Source organism: Tympanuchus pallidicinctus, unplaced genomic scaffold, assembly GCF_026119805.1.
Source record: "Tympanuchus pallidicinctus isolate F22 unplaced genomic scaffold, pur_lepc_1.0 scaffold23, whole genome shotgun sequence".
NCBI classification, from domain to species: Eukaryota; Metazoa; Chordata; class Aves; order Galliformes; family Phasianidae; genus Tympanuchus; species Tympanuchus pallidicinctus.
The window spans coordinates 2,488,599-2,507,774 of record NW_026294740.1 but is presented as its reverse complement, the minus strand read 5'-3'; the positions used below and the strand labels follow the sequence as shown (position 1 = coordinate 2,507,774).

The 19,176-nt window shown below is 50.1% G+C and overlaps 1 protein-coding gene across 1 annotated transcript in view; it reads left to right on the top strand.

Annotated features, from left to right (window-relative positions):
* The window catches only part of LOC128083249 (protoheme IX farnesyltransferase, mitochondrial), a 94,656-nt gene extending 84,963 nt beyond the window's left edge, over nt 1–9,693 (top strand). The window contains exon 7 of the mRNA XM_052688294.1: nt 7,822–9,693. Coding sequence (XP_052544254.1) covers nt 7,822–8,264 — 443 coding nt within the window. The 3' untranslated portion in view covers nt 8,265–9,693. The remainder of the gene's footprint in view (nt 1–7,821) is intronic.
* Nucleotides 9,694–19,176: the final 9,483 nt, after the last annotated feature.

The window sequence follows — 19,176 nt, the reverse complement described above, 5'->3', positions numbered from 1 at the left end:
GTGCTGTTGTGTGCGAGGTCCGTGCTCCCAGCTCTGCTCTCTGTGCCATGCTGCTGTTGAGCCTGGGCGTGTTTGGTAGTGCAGATGTCTTTAGGAAGTAGCACAGCTATTTATTTTGGCATGCAAGCAGGCACACATCTGAATGCTGTAAGCGACTCTTGTGTTGCTGTTCTTCCTCCCAGCCTAATTCTGCTGCTCGCTCCTTAGCAGCGCTTGTTGTTCATCTCAACTTGTTACTTTCAGTGGGCAAATGAACAAATCTGCAGGAAGTGTTTCCGAGCACCACAGCCCATATCTTGCCGTGTTTTGTGCTTCTGCTCACCATCCCTGATGGCTGAGCCCAGCTCAGTGCCTTGGGGCAGAGCTCAGTGCCATCACGTAAGCCACCCAGATAGATGGAAGTGACAAGCAGGGGTCCTCCACATAATGTGCTTATCAGTTAAGGGGATTTATTCTGAGTAGGTGGCGGTGGCATAGCAGATAGCAGCCTTGACAGTGCAGCAGACATTACAGACCCGCGGTGGCCTGGAGCCATAGGTATTACTGCACCAAAGAGTGTTTATCTCAAGAGACCATTTAGTTTATCTCAGATGCTCCACTTCTGGTCTCGTTTTCCTGAAAGACATCTTGTACTGATTTTCATTCATTTTGAGAAATTTAAATAATTCCCGAGGCTATGGAATTTATAGGCTGCGTATCAATTGTAATCATGTGGAGGCTGATTTTTAAATTGCCTTTACTTTGTAATTCAAATTATGTTGTATGGTAGACATTAATTATGTCAGCCAACATCTATTTACAAATGGGGATTTGAAATGGGCAGTTCTTATCAGCTAGTGACATTTGGCAGATGGATAGTTTCAGGCGCAAAAACAAAAAGGAAAATAGGAGAGGGGGGAGGCCTTGGTCCAACCTGTCAGTGCCCGGGGTCCCCCATACCTTCCCTGCTGTAGCACTTGTCTGCCAGGAAGAAAGGAAAGCAACAGCTTAATTGCATGCAAAATGAGCTCGGAGAACTGGCTGTCCCATCCCCTCTCTCTGAGCTGTGAGTGTTCGCAGCCCCCAGCTCCAGCCCTCAGCCCCCCCTGCAGCTCACCGAGGTTTTGCTTCTCAGATGAAAGACGACAGGATTTGCGGTCTGCTCCGGAGGAAGCAGAGATATTCATGTCATCGACATCTGAGATTTGGAAGCTGGGGCCCAGGAGTGTGCTTTGTGTGGGTAAAAAGTGCAAAAAGTGGGGTGGAGGGACAATGCCGGTTAGCAGCTGGTCTGAATTTAGTACAAAAGCTGGGGAGCTGGGGTTTTTTGTTGTTGTTTTTTTTTTTTTCCCCCTCTCTCCAGCTTCAAAAGAAACAAAAGAAGTGGCAGCTCCAGCAGTGGGACACCTGGGGGAGCAGTCCCAAGAGTTCAGAGGCAGTGCACCAGTACTGCATCCCAGTGCTGCATCCCAGCAGCATCCTGTGCGCTGTGCTTGGGGCAGCTGGGGTGACTGGACTGCATGGCCAGCCTGTGGACACGGGGCACACATGGTGCCCATAGGTGTACCCACACTGGGGTCCTGGGTGACACACAGGAGCCCTTGTGCATCCATCAAGTTTTCCATCCTCTGCTGCACGTGGTCCTTTGGTGAATACTTGAACGTATCTGCAGAAATGAACTCTCTGGTAATTTCATCTTACCCAGCAGGCCCACATGTTTTATGATGTGTGTTGCTGGGGTAGCAGAGACAAGTTATGCACTGCAGCATTGCTTTTCACAACCGTGGCTGTATAATGGAAGGCGTATCCCTGTAATGCTGTCAGCAGTCATAACCTGTTCTTATGTGTTGTGTTGCACAAAAGGCGTGTGTGTCTGTGTGCATCTGCATGCAATAGCTGTGTCTCTGTGCAGTTCCTGCATGCAGGAGCTCTTTTTCTCCCCGTGGCAGCACACCTGAGGTCACCTGGTTTCCTCCCACTAAAGCCAGGAGCATTTCAGGACGTGAGGAACCCCATTCCCTCTTTGTGGTGGGCATGGAGATGCTCTTTTTGTTCCGCTCACAGTGTGCACACCCGCCATCCCTCCCCTTTAAGTGCTCCCGTGGAGAAGTCCATTGCAGCTCTGCAAACGTCCCGTTCCACTCATCCTTTGTGCCACCCTTCCAAAGAAGCAGCTATACAAACCCATGACCGTGAGCCTTTCAGCACTGCAGTGTGTTCCCCGTGCACAACCTTGGCGGCACACAATGCCGGGCAGGAGCGCAGTGCCCATAGCCACACCGAGTGCCATTGTCAGCAGCACAGAGACCTTGGGCGAGGCTTTCCTAGCAATGCTTTGATCCTTTTTTCTTCTCAAGGCTGCCAAGCCACTCACGTGTCACCCCACACAAGCAGTAACATATGCTTTGTTTTCCTGGGGAGGCAGAAGTGCCAGTTGTTGTCTTGCTCCGCTGCTAATATAGGAAATGCCGCAGTGGTAAAACACGGGGGAATTTCTATTGGCTTTGTTAAGGTTGGTGAACAGATAATTCCCAAATGCCTTTGTGTTTGAGAATGCTTCATAATCACAAATTAAGATGTAAATTCTATAATGCTAATCTCACTGCTGCTCTCAGAGACAACGGTAAGAATGAAATAGCAGGTAACGTGTTTCCTGGGGGAGATTTTATCAGGGCAGCGTCTTGAATGTGTGTAATCTGAGGCCAATTGGTTTACCCTAGTGGTTATTTCCCATCACTGAAACAAGTTGAAAGAAAGAACCTAATTACCACGAGTTCCAACCCTGCTGCACAAGCAGAGATTGCAACCCCTGTGTTGTCAGGCTTTGTGCAGCAGGGCAGTATTGCTGCATGCTCTAAACCATGCTGAGCATTGGCACCGAGTGCCCCAAAGAGCCCTTTGGGTGTTTAACGTGGCATGGCATCTGCCATGTGCAGCGAGGTCGTGTTGAGACTTCAAAGCTTTCCTTACACCCGTAATTGCTGCATAGTTAGAGGTCTCCAGGGAGGGCTGCTGTGCTAGACCTGTTGTGAACGTGCACAAAAGACAGAAAATAAGAGCTTTGGGGATGTGTCAAGTAATGTTTTTTGCTTGTGTAACATCCTGTAAAAGTCAGGCAGGGCCACAGAGAAACATTTTGCACTGGTTACATTAAATTTCCTGTAGAAAAGGTGAAAAACACAGTTGGAGACAGCGTGCTTACTATGAGCAGGTGGATACAGCTGGCCCGCTTCAAGCCTCGGAGCTCTAATCTACCTTGTCTGGATTAAAGAGCAGCAATTTGTTCGACGTCCTTTAACAGAGGAGCACCAGTTGGGTGCTCTCGATGCTGTGTGGCTGTTTCCTGCCTACAGTCCATTTAGAGGCGAAGCTCCCAGGGCCTTCCACTGCTGACAGGAGCCAAACCTGAGCAGTTTCCCGGGACAAAAGGCCGGTGCTTCCTTCTAATAAGGCAGCTACCGAGGTCTGGAAATAATTTTAAAATTCCTTCACATTATTCAAGGCAGAAGAATTACTAAAATTGTGCTTTAAGCAAAACAGCATTCTTAGGTTGCCAAGGCAGTAAACACCAGCTTTGGGAAATGCAGTAAGATTTCAACATCTGTTTTGGAGCTGATATTTTAACCATTCTGTGTTTATTTTAATGCTGGGTTGGCCGCTTCCCAGTCCTACATGCACTGCACTGAGGAAAAGACAGAATTGTGAGTCCATTCCTGAAAGGATGCTCTGCATCAGTTCTCCCGTTCTTTATTTTTGCTTTGTTTTGCTTTGTTTTGTTCTACTGATGAAGCATCTGAATGTTTGTCTTGTCTGGAGCTTGCAAGCGATAGCAGAGCTTTGCAGATCGTAACGGAACGCACCGTGCGTGCTGCATGGAGCAGCAAGAAGGATAAGAAGGCAATCAGCTGGTGGTCCCTGGTGCTTTTAGGAACACAATGTCAGTGCAGCAGCAGCCTTGCAGATAACCTTGGCTGTGTTTGTCCCACTTGTGCAGGCGGCGACCAGGCTGCAACCTCTCACCCTATTTGGCTCTGGACCTCTCCTGCCCTGCAACAATTCACCTTCAAATAGCTGTGGAGAATTTCAATGGGATTGTGCTTTATTTATAGTAGCAAATGGAACTAATTCAGCTGTGGGTGAAATCATCACTGCTGCTCCATGCGTTGGCTGGAAGGCATCGGCAGCACGAAGGAGCCTTGTTTCTCTCAGGAGAGTGGCATCTTCAGCATGGGATGCTCACACAGCAACCAGGTGTTACTTCTGCCCCAGAGTGGATGAAGAAATAGGCTTCCAGTCCTCAGGTTGTGTTATAGGAATGAAACAGTTCATGCAGAGCATTCTTCCAACAAGATTCCTCTTGGCACTGTTAGCTCAACAGGCAAAAGAGTTCACTGTATCTTGAGCAGACAATGTGTAGATTCGACTGGACAATGTATCCTTTACAGGACATGCGTAGCTGGGGACATCCAGCACGTGAGATGATCATGAGCTGCTTCAAAGGAATATCTGAATCAGAGTTCAGAGATACTGAAGGGCCTTGACACCGTGAAGAGCATAACTTCAGAGGAGAGTGCTTCTTGCCTGTGTAATTCTACAAATCAGGCTGCCAGCTGCTTTGAAAGCCCAGCATCACTGGTTGCTTGTGGAAGTCTCGTCTCGCTGTTATTTCCAAGGCTTACTCAGATTCGTTGAACCTTAAAATGTCTTGCCAAGCAGTTTCCGAATGTCTGTGGAATTTATTGTCTTTGTTTGTTTTAGAAAAAAAGTGCAATTTATACAGCTCCAGTATTTTGCTAGATAAAAATATATTTACAGAAAGAAATAACCGTTTCCCACCTTCTTCAACTCCAGCTGACATTTTGGCTTTATCTTAGATATTAAAATAAAAATCTCAGCTTGTTCTTGTTTATTAAAAAAAAAAAAAAAAGATCTATTATTACTATTTAGCTTAACCTTCACATTCATGATGAGTGGTAAAGTCTGTTCCTTGACGCTGCATATGGTCTAGGGAAATGCCTGGTTCTCTGCAGGACTGACTTCCAAGATGATTTAAGCTGGTACGAAGCAATTAAGCAATAGGAACTCACTGTGAAAACACTCAATGCCTGTTCTGCACCCAGCAGTGAAAGGATACTGGAGAGCTGGGTCCTGTTTCTCTAAATAGACTTGATTTGTTTTCAGAGATCCAACAGGACACCTCTGCCAAGTGACCAGGATTTATCGGTGCCTGCTTGCAGCGATCCCAGGCTCTCAATAGGAGAAGCATAGAGTTTGGAAGCAGCACTATTCAAAATGTGGCCAAGAAGTCATCCGAGAGCCAGGCACTTGTATTCCTACAGTGTATAAACACTCTGTGAAGGGCTGGAAGATGCTCCTCGTGTTCCATGCTGACTGGCGTCAGGGAGCACAGGTGCTTCACGTGCCGCGAAGGAGCCCATGGAGCTCAAGGATGCAAACTCTGGGTGGAAATGCAGAGCTGAGGTTTTCCCAGCTCCTTGTGTATCGCTTGGGAACGACCTCGTCTGTTCTTCACTTAATTATAAACTGTGTGAAGAAAAAGATTTGCATTGATTAAACTGACTTTCAAGCTGTTGGGAACTACGCAGAATAAACAGAGCAGACTGCAGTGCTTGGAACCAGGTGATTCTCCAGAGTATGTCTATAGTATTGCTTAAAAACACCGCTGACCTAATTATGACATAGTTAACATGCATCTAGTAATTAGCCAGTATTATAGTGTCTGCTCTGGGCTTGACAGGACTCCTTCCTGGGGCTCATTTGGTGCTGGATCATCCCTCACCATGTGCTGTGCTTTGCAAGTTATCGGCCTTATGTGACACTTGAAAATCTCCAACAACCTGGCGATCCCATCCGGGCGGGGAGATGGCAGGATGTCCAGGGCATGTGGGAAACAGCAAAGAACCAGGCCGGTTACAGTCCTCATAATGGGCTATTAAATTGTTTTACTGTTCAGCTTCTCTGTAAAATATCAATTATCTCAATGGTTGTAATGTAATCAAAGCAATTACATTCCAAAGGCTCGCATGTGAAAACCAGAGCTTTGTAAATGGGAACCCAGCCCCAAGTAGTTCAGTCGGTCTGGTTGCGTTTAAAAATTTCTCCAGATGACTATTTTTCTTTTTTTTTTTTTTTCTAATGGCGTTACAATTTGAGAACTGTTACAGGTTTTTGTGTGTGTTTGAGGTTTAGGGTGTGTTTGGAGCTTGGCTGCAGACAACGTCTGAACAACGGAACAAGAGCAGCTGCTTGTGCCAGGCAGAAAGCAGGCAGGGCCACGGCCGTGGGAAGCAGGGGCAGCCCTGCTGGGAGTCCTGGCCCCAGCTCCAGCCACTTGCATTTCCTCTACTGGTGGATAATTGTGACATGCTGTTCCCAGTGCTATGAAAGCCTCGGATAAGTTGCATTTCCATTGATCGGAAGAGAGCCTACTCCATTCGGTTTCAGTGGAACTGAGTTAAGCCTTGTTTTGTCAGGGGCTGAACTACTCTTGTTGCCACTGGCCATAATATTCTGAAATGAAAAATTCAGGTAATTTTGGGGTGTGTGATTTTGAACCATTATACAAAGTTCTGATACAGAGAAGTTGCTGAGCGTCCATCCCCTGAAAGTAAGACTTTAAGCAGAATTTGCACATCTTTGGGGCCACGGTCCAAGAAGTTTAGGATGATGAGAACTAGGCATGCCCAGCCCCAAGGAAGCCAGAACAGCAGGGTAGCAAACATGAAGCACAGAGCAGATCAGAGGAGGTGGTGCTCAGTCTTGTTACAGCCCAAGCGGATGCTGGGGAAGAAGTGAGCGTTTTGGGAAGAGGTGAAGGACATTAGCAAGAGATAAATGTTGCTATTTTTGTCAAATTATTAAGAAAATGGTAGATTCTTGGCTCTAACGGGGAGGTAATTTCCCTAGAGTGAACTCATGGAGGCAGGAAGATGCAACAGAAGTGTTAATGCGGGAATGAAATGCTTGGGAACTGGGAAACAAAAAGGAAATCCAGGAATGCTCCTAATGTGTATCAGTTGTGGGGGATTTTTGCATCTGCAGACAAAAATAGTGAGCAGTTGGGAGTGAGGGCCTCCCTGAAGCTCACTGAAGTCAGCATGAACTGTTTGTGCCTCCATCAGCCCTGTGCTTATTGAGCCCTGTGTCCTGAGGAGAGCAGGGACAATGTGGAAAATGTCACGTGTTCATTACTTCTTTTTAAACACAAAAGGTAAATGATCAAATTGCTTAGAAGACACTGAAATTGGTTTGAAGGACAGTTCTGCATCTGCTGTCACATCACTTGTTCCAGTTCTGCTGGCCCTGAAGTCCATGAGCAGCCAATCTCCTCCCCTCATGCGATGGACAAACGGGCAGCCAGGGTGCTGGTGGTTCCCCAGTTCCCTGCAGGACATCCCTGCTTTCCTTGAACAGGGCCCTGTTTCTGGTCACTGTTACAGATGGGACACAGATGGTCTGCCCGTTGGCTGTCTCTGAATGCACAACTTGGGAGCATGGCATTGGAAACCAGGGGCTGCCAAAAGTCTCTTGCTCAGCTTTGCTTCACTGACCACCACAGGTAGAGACAATTAGCAGTAATTCATTAGGAAGGAGCAAGTTAAATATTTAGAAAGTAGAAGAGCCACCATCTGCAGCCCTATGTAAGAGCTGCTCAAAGCAGAGCATGCCTTGTTTGGCAGAGCAAGCACAGAGCAGTGCAGCAGTTTCGTAGCACTGCTGTTCTGACAAATAAGCCCCATGCTGCTGAGTTCTTGGAGCACCACTTCCAGTGGCCCGGCTGGACCCTCTAACGCCTCTTTCCTTCTCTCCTTCCCACTGCAGGTGCTTTGCTGCTGGGAGGTATCCTCTATTCCTGGCAGTTCCCTCATTTCAACGCGCTGAGCTGGGGGCTGCGGGAGGATTACTCACGTGGAGGATACTGCATGATGTCTGTGACCCACCCGGCGCTGTGCAGGCGGGTGGCTCTGCGTCACTGCGTGGCCTTAATTGGACTCTGCACGGTGGCTCCCATCCTCGACATCACCACGTGGACTTTCCCCATCATTTCACTCCCTCTTAACCTCTACATCTCCTACCTCGGCTTTCGGTTCTACAGGGATGCAGACCGCAGCAGCTCCAGGAAGCTCTTCTTCTGCAGCCTCTGGCATTTGCCCCTGCTGCTGCTGGTCATGTTCTCCTGCAAGAAGTCTCTCCTGGAGAAGGAAGAGCAAGGTGATGCACTCAGTGGAAGTCATGGGAGGGCTATGGAAATCAGATTGCCTTAAATGTCAATTACTTGTCATCCTCGTGACACATCAGGTAGTATATTTTAGAAATTACGAGGGGGAAACCTGTGGGATCTGTTAGGAGAGGAATCATTTGTGCCTAGTGACCACTTCATGTGATAATTTTCTACTTTCTTCTTAAAGGGAATAGACACGAGAGCTTCGGGCTTTCATTTGCCACAGGCCCATTCACTCATCACAGGTTCCACTGCAGCCTGTGCCAGAAGCACATCGCTTTCAGATGGCCTTTCAAGGTCCCTGTGGGTCCTGGGTCCTCCTGTAACATGTCACAAGCGCACACACACTTGGCAAAGAAGTCAGGAAGCGACAAATGAATGATTTGCCACCCCTGTCCCACGCACCCTGCCTAGATTAGGCCTTAAGGCTCACGGTGGGTTAGGTGAGCTGGTTTTGTCTCGTTCTCTGCTGTCCCTGCTCTGTTGTTACGCAGAAGCCTTCATCTTCTGAGGCTTTTCTCAAGCTTAATCATTCACCCCAGTAGATTTGTAGCTTTCCTACCGTTTTCACGAGGCTTTCACAATGCTAAAGGAGTTAGGAGAGCTGCCTTTCAGCACACTACACATCAGCATTTACGCAGGCTCCCAATGATCACTGCTCTGTAGCACACACTGGAACACTCTCATAGCCATTTCACTGTACATCCATCACAGCACATTCCCATCACTAAGGTTTGAGCTCTGTGTGGCAAAGCTTCAGCTGACAAAAAAAACCTACTATTGCTTTGGAAAGGTATTGGAAAAAGTGAGGGCCAGGCCCCGGAATCTGGTCAGTATGAGGCTTTTCTCTGCTGATGTGCCTTGTGCTGCCCATTCAGGCTGTGTCTCCAGGTGAGCTCTGGGCATCAACAGTTGGAACTGGGTTTGGTGTCACAGCTCTGTGGTTCACAGAGGTCTCACTTTGTTTGTCATCAGGAAGGAAACACTTTAGAGAAAAAGAACTTTAGGATTTGTACCCAATATCATAATGTTCACATTGCTGATGCAGCTGGTGTCTCTCCAAAGAAACCCAAGGGGATGGTCTTATTAGGAAAACGCATCATCTTCGTTAGCTGACAAATGAAATGCATTTCTGGCCATGATTTGATGGGGTTGTGCTGCCCATCCAGGGCTGTGCCAGACCTCAGTGTGCCTGGATGCCGAGCACCCAACCTCTGCTCTGTTGTACTGGTTTAAATCCAGAGTGGCACCGTTAACCCCACGTACTGCTGGCAGAGGTGCTGGCATAGCAGGGCCACCTGCTCTACAGGCATTGGATTGAGTTCCCTGTCTCTGTGCAGCTCCGTTGTTCTGAGTCACTGGGTGGAACACTTTGTGGGAATATCTCAATACTGTACAACTGTGCAGCTACTTCATTCGTTTTAAAAATGCATTCAGGTCTTCTCTGCAATAAAGTGTATACTGTACAGGAAGAGAGGAGTGCTTGGAAGTTGTTTGTTTTAAACAGTTTGGGTATAATTGAAGTTGTGGTGCTGCTCATCGCAGAGGTATTTTACAATAGTTTTGTGGCATTTCTCCCTGCAACAATATTCTTCTTGATCCTTAAGGGCGAGGACAGCTTGCAAAATGATGGTTTGTTGTGCAAAAAGCACACTGAAAGCAGGTTGTGTGTGAGTGGAAAGAGTTTGTGCAAAGCCAAAGAATTTGGTGAACCTTTAGCTGGAAGAGGAACCTGAAAATAGCAGACAGCTCACAAAAGCCACGGATTTGGCTGCCAGAGGCAGAAAGTGAGGCTGAAGCTGTGGTTTTCTCCTAGGTCATGGTCAGCCCAGCCTCGGGATGGCCTGTGAGGTTGGAGTGCTGTCCTGCCAGGCTCAGCTGTGATTAAAGGGCCTGAGGACGTGCCTGTGGTTCGGTTTTGAAGAGTGGCCATCTTCTTTTCTTGGGCCAAAATGTGTAACATTCACAGGTTTGGGGTCAGATGGGAGCTTTGTAATCATTGCTGACTGTCTGCAAAATGCAGGTCACAGAATTGCACCATCACCATCGCCTGGGCAGCTTGGCCTGCAGGGAGGGCCTGTTGCTAGAATGAGTGAATCTGCAATTTGAAGGTAAAAATACCCTCTTTTTGGAGAGGAGACTTGAATGAAATGCTTTCTTTCAGCTCAGTGTACATGCTGCTGCATGAACTTTAGGAATTAAAACTTTGCTGCTGGTAGCTGCAATGATGGCCCATCTGGATGATGCTGTTACAGCATTTTGCAAAGGAAATCCCTCACTGGCAGCACTGCATGTCCAGAAGCTTGTGCTGGGGCTTACAGGAGGATCTGGGCAGTGGCTTGAGGTGCAGCTTGCTTCGATTTGCTCTTTAAACCTTTTGTGTGACTCCAAGCACGGTTTTGTGGATGAAGTGGTAGCCCTGGAGGTTGGAGCAATCTTCTTTCTTTCCAGATCTCTGCTTAAGAAATGCAGTCCATCTGTAAAATGGGGATGATGATGTTTTGCCTGGCTGGACGAGCCCACCTTTCTGTCAGTCCCTTTCCCATTATCCCCTAGCCCTTAAGGATGCGCTGGCGTTTAAGCATCATTACAATGGCTGGCTCTTACAGCTCCTGCTCCTTGTGTTGATCTTTAGCAAATCATTTAATCTTGGAACAATTCCTGCCTGGCAGGATGAGGAAGGCTCAGCTGTGTGGCTGCTGCTGCCTCAAGCAGCCAGGCTGTTGCATGGATCCACGCTGTGCCTGTGGTAACCCCATGTGATGGACATCCCATAAAACAGCCTCACTGGTGACTTTGTTCCTGCAGGAATGAGGAAACCTGATGGGGTTTGAAACCATTTCCCCTTGTCCTGTCACAGCAGACCCTACTAAAGAGCCTGTCCAAAGAACTGAGCCATCCTACTGCAGCATCCCAGAGCCACAGACTGCCTTCACACACCCATGTGTTGGACAGAGCTGGCACAAGCAGCCCATCAGCTTTGCCTTCCTTGCTTTTCACCTCCTCTGGTTTTCTGCTCCCACAATGAACTGTTTGCACTGAAGATTTTCCAGCCCTGGTCATTGCCTCGGGCTGGTTTGAAGCTCTCAGTGTTTCGAAAGGCACAGTTGGATTGTTTCACAGAGCAGGGTTGGCAGAGCAAGCAGCTTTCCCACAACGTGGCGATGTTTTTCCTCCTGCTCCTAACCAACTCTGGCACCTCCAGGCCTTGGAACAAGAACTGAGGCTCTGGCAGTGGGTTCACTGGTTTTGGGTCGGTGTGTTGAACTGCTCTGTGCGGAACCACGTGTTCAGAGCCTCTGAAAGGTCACTGGTGGCACACACTGCTGCAAGGAGCTGGGGCCTTTCTGCAGCACTGCTCAATGGTGAGGTCCGTTCTGGCCACCATTCATGTTTTCAGTGCTTTCTATTGTAACTACAGTGTGCCTTGGATATGAGTTATGTGCTACAAAATCCACTGCTCGTACCAGTATAAACTGCAGCTGGAACCAGGCTGCCTTTTCCTTAAACAGAAACACAGACTTTGGGGAATGGCCCCGAGTGACTGAAAACAGAATCAGAGAATCATTAAGGTTGGAAAAGCCCACTCAAATTATCAAATCCAACTGCCAACCCATCAGTACTGCGCACTGCCCACATCTCTCAGTGCCACATCTCCGTGGCTCTGGAACACCTCCAGGGATGGTGACTCCCCTGGGCGGCTGTGCCAGTGGGTCACCGTTCGTTCGGAGAATAAATTTGTCCTAATATCCAACCTGAAAGGTCCTTCTCTACACTGGAAGCCTGCCAAGCTGCCCTGCATCCTCGTCCACCAGGAAGAAGAAAGAGGGAAAATGGAGTCCCTGGGCTGGGGAAAGGGTAGGGAGCAGAGTGTGGTGCCTGCGTGGGATGGAGATATGGGGAGAGTCCGACTGTGAGTTGTCTTCTGTTGATGGGACTCAGCTTTGCTTTCTGAACTCCCGAGGGCTTTTGGGACGCACTGCCATGAGCAGCCCCTGTGTTACCCTACTGCCAAGGAGCACAGGAGGGAAACTGAGGCAGGCTGGGGGCAGCAGGATGCTGAGGCCACGCAGTCACCGTGGGGCAGAGGAAGGAATGGTGATTAGGTTCTCAGCTGCTCAACCTATTGCAAAGCAGGGAGAATCCACCAAGTCTACAGCTCTGACCCGGGAGCTGCCAGGCCACCAGCCCTTGGGATGCTTTGCGTATGGCAGGGGTGGCAGGAAGGCCATGCTGATGGATGGACAGACAGGTGGACAGGCAGACTGCTGCTCACCAGGGTGCAAGGCTGCACCTGACCTGGCCATGATGGCAGTGAACTCCCTCTGTTGACTTCTCCTGAAGTTGCACCCCATAATCCAGTTGCGACCCTGTATCTGGTAATAAATAGCACCTTTGGTAAATGCTTTTAGTCCTTCCTAAACCACAGACCCGACCGATTATTGCTGCTTTTGTAGCCTGAACAGAGCTGGGTTTATTTATAATTGCACCCTGCTGGTGTGCTCATAATGATTTTCCCTGCTGCATCCCATGCGGTCCTGTGCTACAAAACCGCGTTTTCATAGTAGCTGTTGTTGGTTTTAATCACTTGGTTTTGGGATGATATATTAATAGCAGTATCTGCGTGAGGCTTTAAAGTGCTTTCTTTTCCAAAACATTTACAACAAAAGCTGAGCGTTAGCCCCAATAAAACGTGTGTTTCCTTTGGCTCCGTTCTTCAGCGATGAATCCAATGAAGTGAGCGCTCAGCAGAGTTCATCCCAGCGCCTCCCGTCCTGAGCAGCCCCCAAATCAGACCCAAATGTGTCATTCTAAGGCACCTGAAGCTCCGGAAGCGCAGTGCTTGGCTCGGTTGGAGCCTGGAGTTGCCCACGTATCAGCTGCATAAGGCCATGCTGACCCAAAGTCTTACAGTGCAGATGTTGGTTCACACCTTGCAGTTCTAAAACCCGATGGTTTGTTACAGTGGCCGTTCACAGAGGGCAGTGGTGATGAAGCTGGCTTGATGCACTCGGGAAGAACAACCACTGCCTACATCAGAAATAAATGCAGAATAACCCATCCCCTTCCTGACCCCTGGAAGCGCTCCCTTCAAGCAGGACGCCTGCCTGCAGGCTGGAGACCAACAAAAATCCACCCCAAAAAGCACTTTTGCATGAATGAAATGAAACATTGAAGCGACCGAGGCCACTGCTGATGGCATTCAGGACCCCACAGCCCTCCCCGGGGCCGCGGCTGCGTGTCAGCCCCATGTGGGTCATTGATGGGCACGACAGGAGATGTGAAAGCATCTGCTGGGTCCCTGCCTGAGCTTTTCAGTACAGTTACTCCCCTTGCTAATAATTGTCTGTGTTCTGTCATCTAGAAAGGGACTTTGTGTGCCTCCCAGGTATTCTAATGCTAATTTGTTTAGTTAAAAAGGAGAAGAGGCTAAACAGATGTGAACCATTTGGTTAGGTTGTAGTTCATTTGTTAGGAAGTGCAAAGGATTCTTGGCAGGATATTAAATATTACCTTGGCTGCTCACAAACACTTCATATTTCAAGAGAGGAAGGGAGGTAGGGACTGCACTCCATAAATCAGCCTTTTCAAAGAGACAGAAAAAGGCAAACATTTGATAAATCTGTGTCATTATACTTAGAGATCAAAGGGGGTTTTACATATGTATTTATGCAACTGGCAACCTAGGAGACAATAATAACAAACACAGATCTCTGACAGCTTTACAAAAATAAAAATTAGCCGGTTCTAATCTGTAATTATCTGTGCGAGGTAGGAGGCTGCGAGCAGCCGAGCTTCGAGTCGCTGATGCTGAGATGAGGAGCGAATGTGAAGTCGTTAATAAACACAGAGGGAGCGCGGTGTGCAGAGGCTGCGGGAGCAGCGGGGGGGAGCTGGGCACGTCCCCATCCACGGCCCTGGGCTTCGTTCAGCCCGCAGCAGGCAGTGCTGATCGGATCCAGGCTGCCAGGGGAAGCGGTGTTTCCTGATGCGCTGATTGCCTTCGTGACTTTCCAGCATGATCTGCAGGAATCGGCCTGAGGATCTGTGGTGATAGGAAGGTGCCCAGCCCTGCTCTGTCCTTTGCTTGTCTGTGAGTTACGGGTGCACCTCCGTAGCTCCCGTGGCCCATCCTCACCCCAGCGAGTCTGAGATTAAGCCAACTCATCTGGTGCAGCCTTGTAACTACAGGAGCCAACTGCTCAGATAGGAAAGGGAGACCTGGAGAGAGGTTTGTGCCCTGCAGGACAAAGAGGAGCACTAGCATGTTTCTGTAGTGCAGGGCAGAGCTGAGCAGAGGGATTGAAACAGAAGCAGTGAGGGCCGTCGCATCGCTCCGACAGAGGATAAATCCAGTTGCAGGAAAAGAACTCCAAGGGCAAAGCAACGCAGCCCCAGAAATTAGAGATGGAGAAGTAGCATTATGTCATCTCGCCTTTCCTTCTGGCCAGTCGCTGGGCTGATTTCCTATTCTCTTGTGCTGTTTGAAAATGACTTCAGCAACTTGGTTTCTGCTTGTTCCCGTGGGGAACTTCCACAGCCTATAGATTTCCCTGGTAGGAAACTCTTCTTGACAGTCAGGCTCTATTTTCCTTTGCTCGATTCCATCACATCACTCCTACTTACGCCTCCTTGGAGCACCCTAAACGCTCTTCCCCACTGAAGTCGGTGGAGTTATGCGAGCAGTAAATTCGGCCCGTGGCACTTGGAGAAATAGATATTAAAGCCCCAGGGACAAATTAGGGGGTGAGGGGAGGGAGGGCAGTGGGGGAAAGGAAATGGTTTCAGGTTGAGAGAAACAAGATCTCCTCTTACATCTGTACAGAGGCGCTGCCCACTGCCCAGCTCTGTACTGGGGTGCACAGCCCCAAGCACCACTGTGGCTGAGCCACATCTGAGAGCTGTGGCACCTGGTGTGGGTGTGCAGGGACTGCATGAGGCCCCGGGCACCTCCTGGGATGGGCAGTGGCTGCTGGACCAGCGATCTGATCCTGGGATCCTGCCTGTGCCTCCCTGGGTAATGTTTTTCAGGAGTAAAATGCCCTTAGCCCTCTCTGCTGGCTGTTACCTCACTGTCATGGCATCAGTATGAATGCAGCAGATGTGTGTGGTGGTGGGCTTGCTGTGGGATAACAGCAGAGGCGGCTGCCAATGGATGCACTGAGTTTGTTCTTCTTCAGTCCTCAGCTCCCTTCTTGCCTCAGAATCACAGCGGTGCAGCATCACCCAGCACCACCTGCACATGTGGCAGAGGAGGGGACGACCCTGAGGACCCCTAGGGTGGAGCAAATGGAGTAAATGTACACAGGAATTCTCTTCTCTGGGACTGTGCACAGGGGCAAGGATGGAGGAAACGGACAAATGAGGGACATCAGCGTGCTGTGACAGACCATTAAGGACAAAAGCATCATAGGCAGACACACATCTGAGTATGAAATAGCATGCAGAAGCCCCAGGCCAAACACTGCAGCTCAATGTGCTGCAGGTGCTGTATGTTCCCCCAAAGCAGGAGGCTTTGGCTGGCCACCTCCTCTCTGACCAGGTCTCTGCATGACACAGCGCTCCTGGGTGACACAGCCCAAGGATCTTCCCATGAATACACACCTGCTGAACATCATTAAATGGGAGATGGCTTTTTCAGACCACATCAGAAAAATGGCATCTTGCTGGAGCAGAACCAGGAGCACCCAGCCCTGATTTTGGGTGCCTGCCCCAAGCAGGACCAGCTGCTCCTTGCAGATCTTACAAAGAGCTGTGTGCACCCTATGAGTCTCCATACTTCAGAAATAAAGGTAAACAAAACACTTTGCATTTCAGAACCATCGGACAGGTAACTTTCACCAAAAGAGCGGATTTTCTAACTGGGGAAAGCAAAGCACCAGGAAGCTCCACCAAAGGCCCAGAGGATGGGAGATAGGAGATGCTGTGCAGAGAAATCCTCCAAGGAGGTGCTGGAAGCATGAGCACGAGCGCTGCATCCCCACACTTCAGTTTGTGCCTTTCCTCCCCAGTGCTGCTCCATGGAGCTGCCCCCCCTCTGCCCAGAGCCCTCGGTGACAGCTCTCCCCTTTGCCACTTGTAAGGAGAAAACTCCTAAAGCCCAACTGCAGAAGATACAATTACAGTAAAACCTATCTTGGGGCTATTTTGCTTAAAAAGCCAATCCAACTTTTACAAGCTACAGCTGACATATATTAAGAGCTTAAACCAAACTTTCTATGACATTTTGTTGATGTTATCCCGGCTGGTGCTGGTAGACATAAGGAACAATGAGAATTACTCCATCTGAAGGGTTTTCCTCTTTCCTCGTGGGTGTCACAGTGAGCTGTGCAAGAACTCAGCATGGGGAGGTGGGCACAGCCACGATGTCACCTGCTGAGCAGCCACTGCTTTATGGGCTTTATGTGGCCAGCTCCTGTTTAATTCTGCTCCCAGTCACCAGTCTGGGTCAGGCTGCAGAGCTTCACCAACGCACCGAGGGAAACTGGAAAGTGATTCCTCCTGTGTCACATCCCTGCTTGCTTCACATCCCTTTTCTGCACCATAGATAGCCCAGCAACGCCATCTATTTTAGCTTGCAGCAGAGAAGTGCTTTGCAGTGCTTTGCTGTTTGACTCTGTAGCTGCAGCACAGATGCTCTCCACAAGCAGATGTGCTCCCAACGCTTGCTTTGCCAGCTCCTGGTCCCAGGCAGGATGGTGCTCCTGGCACTGGCACTGATGGGTCCTGAATGCTCTTAGCTCTGCTGTTACCCTCTGGGTGACTTCTGGGAAAATCACACCCTCCTCAGGGTTTTATTTCCCACCGGTTTAGTTTGTGTGTAAATCTCTGTAGCAGGGATTGTTTCAAAAAATGATGGCACAACACCCAGCGTGGTGGGAGCAATCCACTCTTCATGCATCTGAGATATGAAGAAGTCTACATTGCGATGTCACTTCTGACACACATGAAAATCAAAGTCCTTGGTGGGGAGATTTTGCCTTTTGTACTGCCACACGTTGGCGTCAAAATTACGAAAAGGCAGAGGTTCCATTAAAGCAACAGTGCTCTGGGGGTGGGTCCATCTAGTCCAGTGTTCTCTGCACTTTCAGTAACGACGTGGTAGAAAAGCCGTATGTGTGCACTGAAGCTACCAGGCTGGGTGTTTGCTGGAGGGATGTTGGGTAAGGAACATCCGTGGAGCGTGAAAAATTCCTTTGGGATCCTTGGAAAGGACTGGCATGAGCTGGTCCTGCAGGAGAAGCTCACGGAGCTGCCAGCATCTCCTCTGCCAGCACTCAAATTCTGCTTTCATAGGCTGCTGCCCTGCATTTACTTGCTGTCTTATTCCTGGTATAACAGATAGTGTCGAACCTTGCCAGGTGTTGGTGCAAAGACAGATTTCATAAAATACAGTGGTGCAGAGTGTGGCTCATCAAACAGCTAACAGATAGAACCATAGAATCACAGCATGCTTGGGTTGGGAGTGACCTCACAGCCCCCCAGCCCCACTCCTGCCATGGACTGCCATGGCTGCCCCCCCAGATTAGGCTGCCCAGAGCCCACCCACGGCCTCAGGCACCTCCAGGGATGGGGCACCCATAGCTCTGGGCAGCAGTGCCAGGACCTCACCATCCTCTGAGTGAAGAATTTCCTCATCGCACTGCACCTCAGTTCCCTCTATGGATTGACAGGTACTTCCCAATGCTCTGGGGAGCAGCAGGCACTGACTGGGATGTCCACAGCACCACGACATCCCCGTGCCCAAGCCCCGTGGATGCAGCACCAAGGCAGTGTGGTGAACAGAGAGTAAGGAGCTCAAGGATGTGGGGTTAGATGATGGTTGGACTCGACCTCAAGGATCTTTTCCAATCTAAATGATCCTGATTCTGTCCTTCTGTAATCCTATCATTCTGTGATGGTACAAATCCCACCCTGCCTGTGACCTGCAGGAGAACACGCTGCCTTCCTGCTGCATCCAGCAGGGCTGTGCCCCTCCATGGGACGGCTGCATCCTCAGCTGACAGAGACACTGTGGGAGCTGAGGGTAACGTGGGCTGACAGGTATAATCTGGAATTGCATTATCTTGTCTTACGACTCTTTTTTCTGTGTCTGTACAGCAGGGAGACCTCTGAACCGTCGTCTTTGCTCGAGCAATTAAGCTTACTATTTTGCCATTAAATCTGGTTTGGGGATAAGGGTGGGTCTGGTTCACATTCCTGAGTGAGAGCCCTGGGGGGGACGATGAAGCTACGGGGGGGGGGGGGGGGGGGGGGGGGGTGACCCTCCCACACGTGAGCTTACAACATCCCGAAAGCCCTCCGACTTCGGGCCTCATCCTGACCGGTGTAGGACGGTCTGCGGTGGTTTTACATCCCCAGAACAGCGGCTGGATTGGCGGCACTGAGGATCCCTGCAAATCCCACCCACCCCAACATAGCGGGGAAGCGAGGCCGTCCCCGTTTGTCCCCGCGCTGTCCCTCCGGCTGACGATCGGCCGTTCTGCGCTCGTACTCCGAGGCTTCTTTAATCGCTGCGTTCTCAGCACAGCCGGAGTGATGCGATATTTTGGGAGAGGTGTTTCAGATGACAGCACTCACGGCTGTGAAGCGTCGCTAAACGGCCTCGAGAGCCCCAGAGCCGGCAGTGCCGCGGTTCGGTTGGACACGCGGTTTGCACGGGGCGCTGCGTTGGTTCAGCCCCGCGGGGCTTCGCACGGAGCCGCCCCGCCTGTGCCCGCACTGTCCCGCCGCGGGACGAGCGGTCCAGGACCCCATTCCCGTGGTCGGGGCCGCCTGCTCCACCTTGGACCTCGCCCGTCTCGACAGCGTGCCGCCCTGTCGCGACACGGCCCGGTCCGCCGCACCGCGCGCTGCGAGGCTCGGGCCGCTCCCGGCCCTGCCGGGCGCTCAGCCAATCGGCGCCTCTCCTCACCGCCCACCTTGCCGGCGCTCCGCCCCCTCGGCCCACCCTC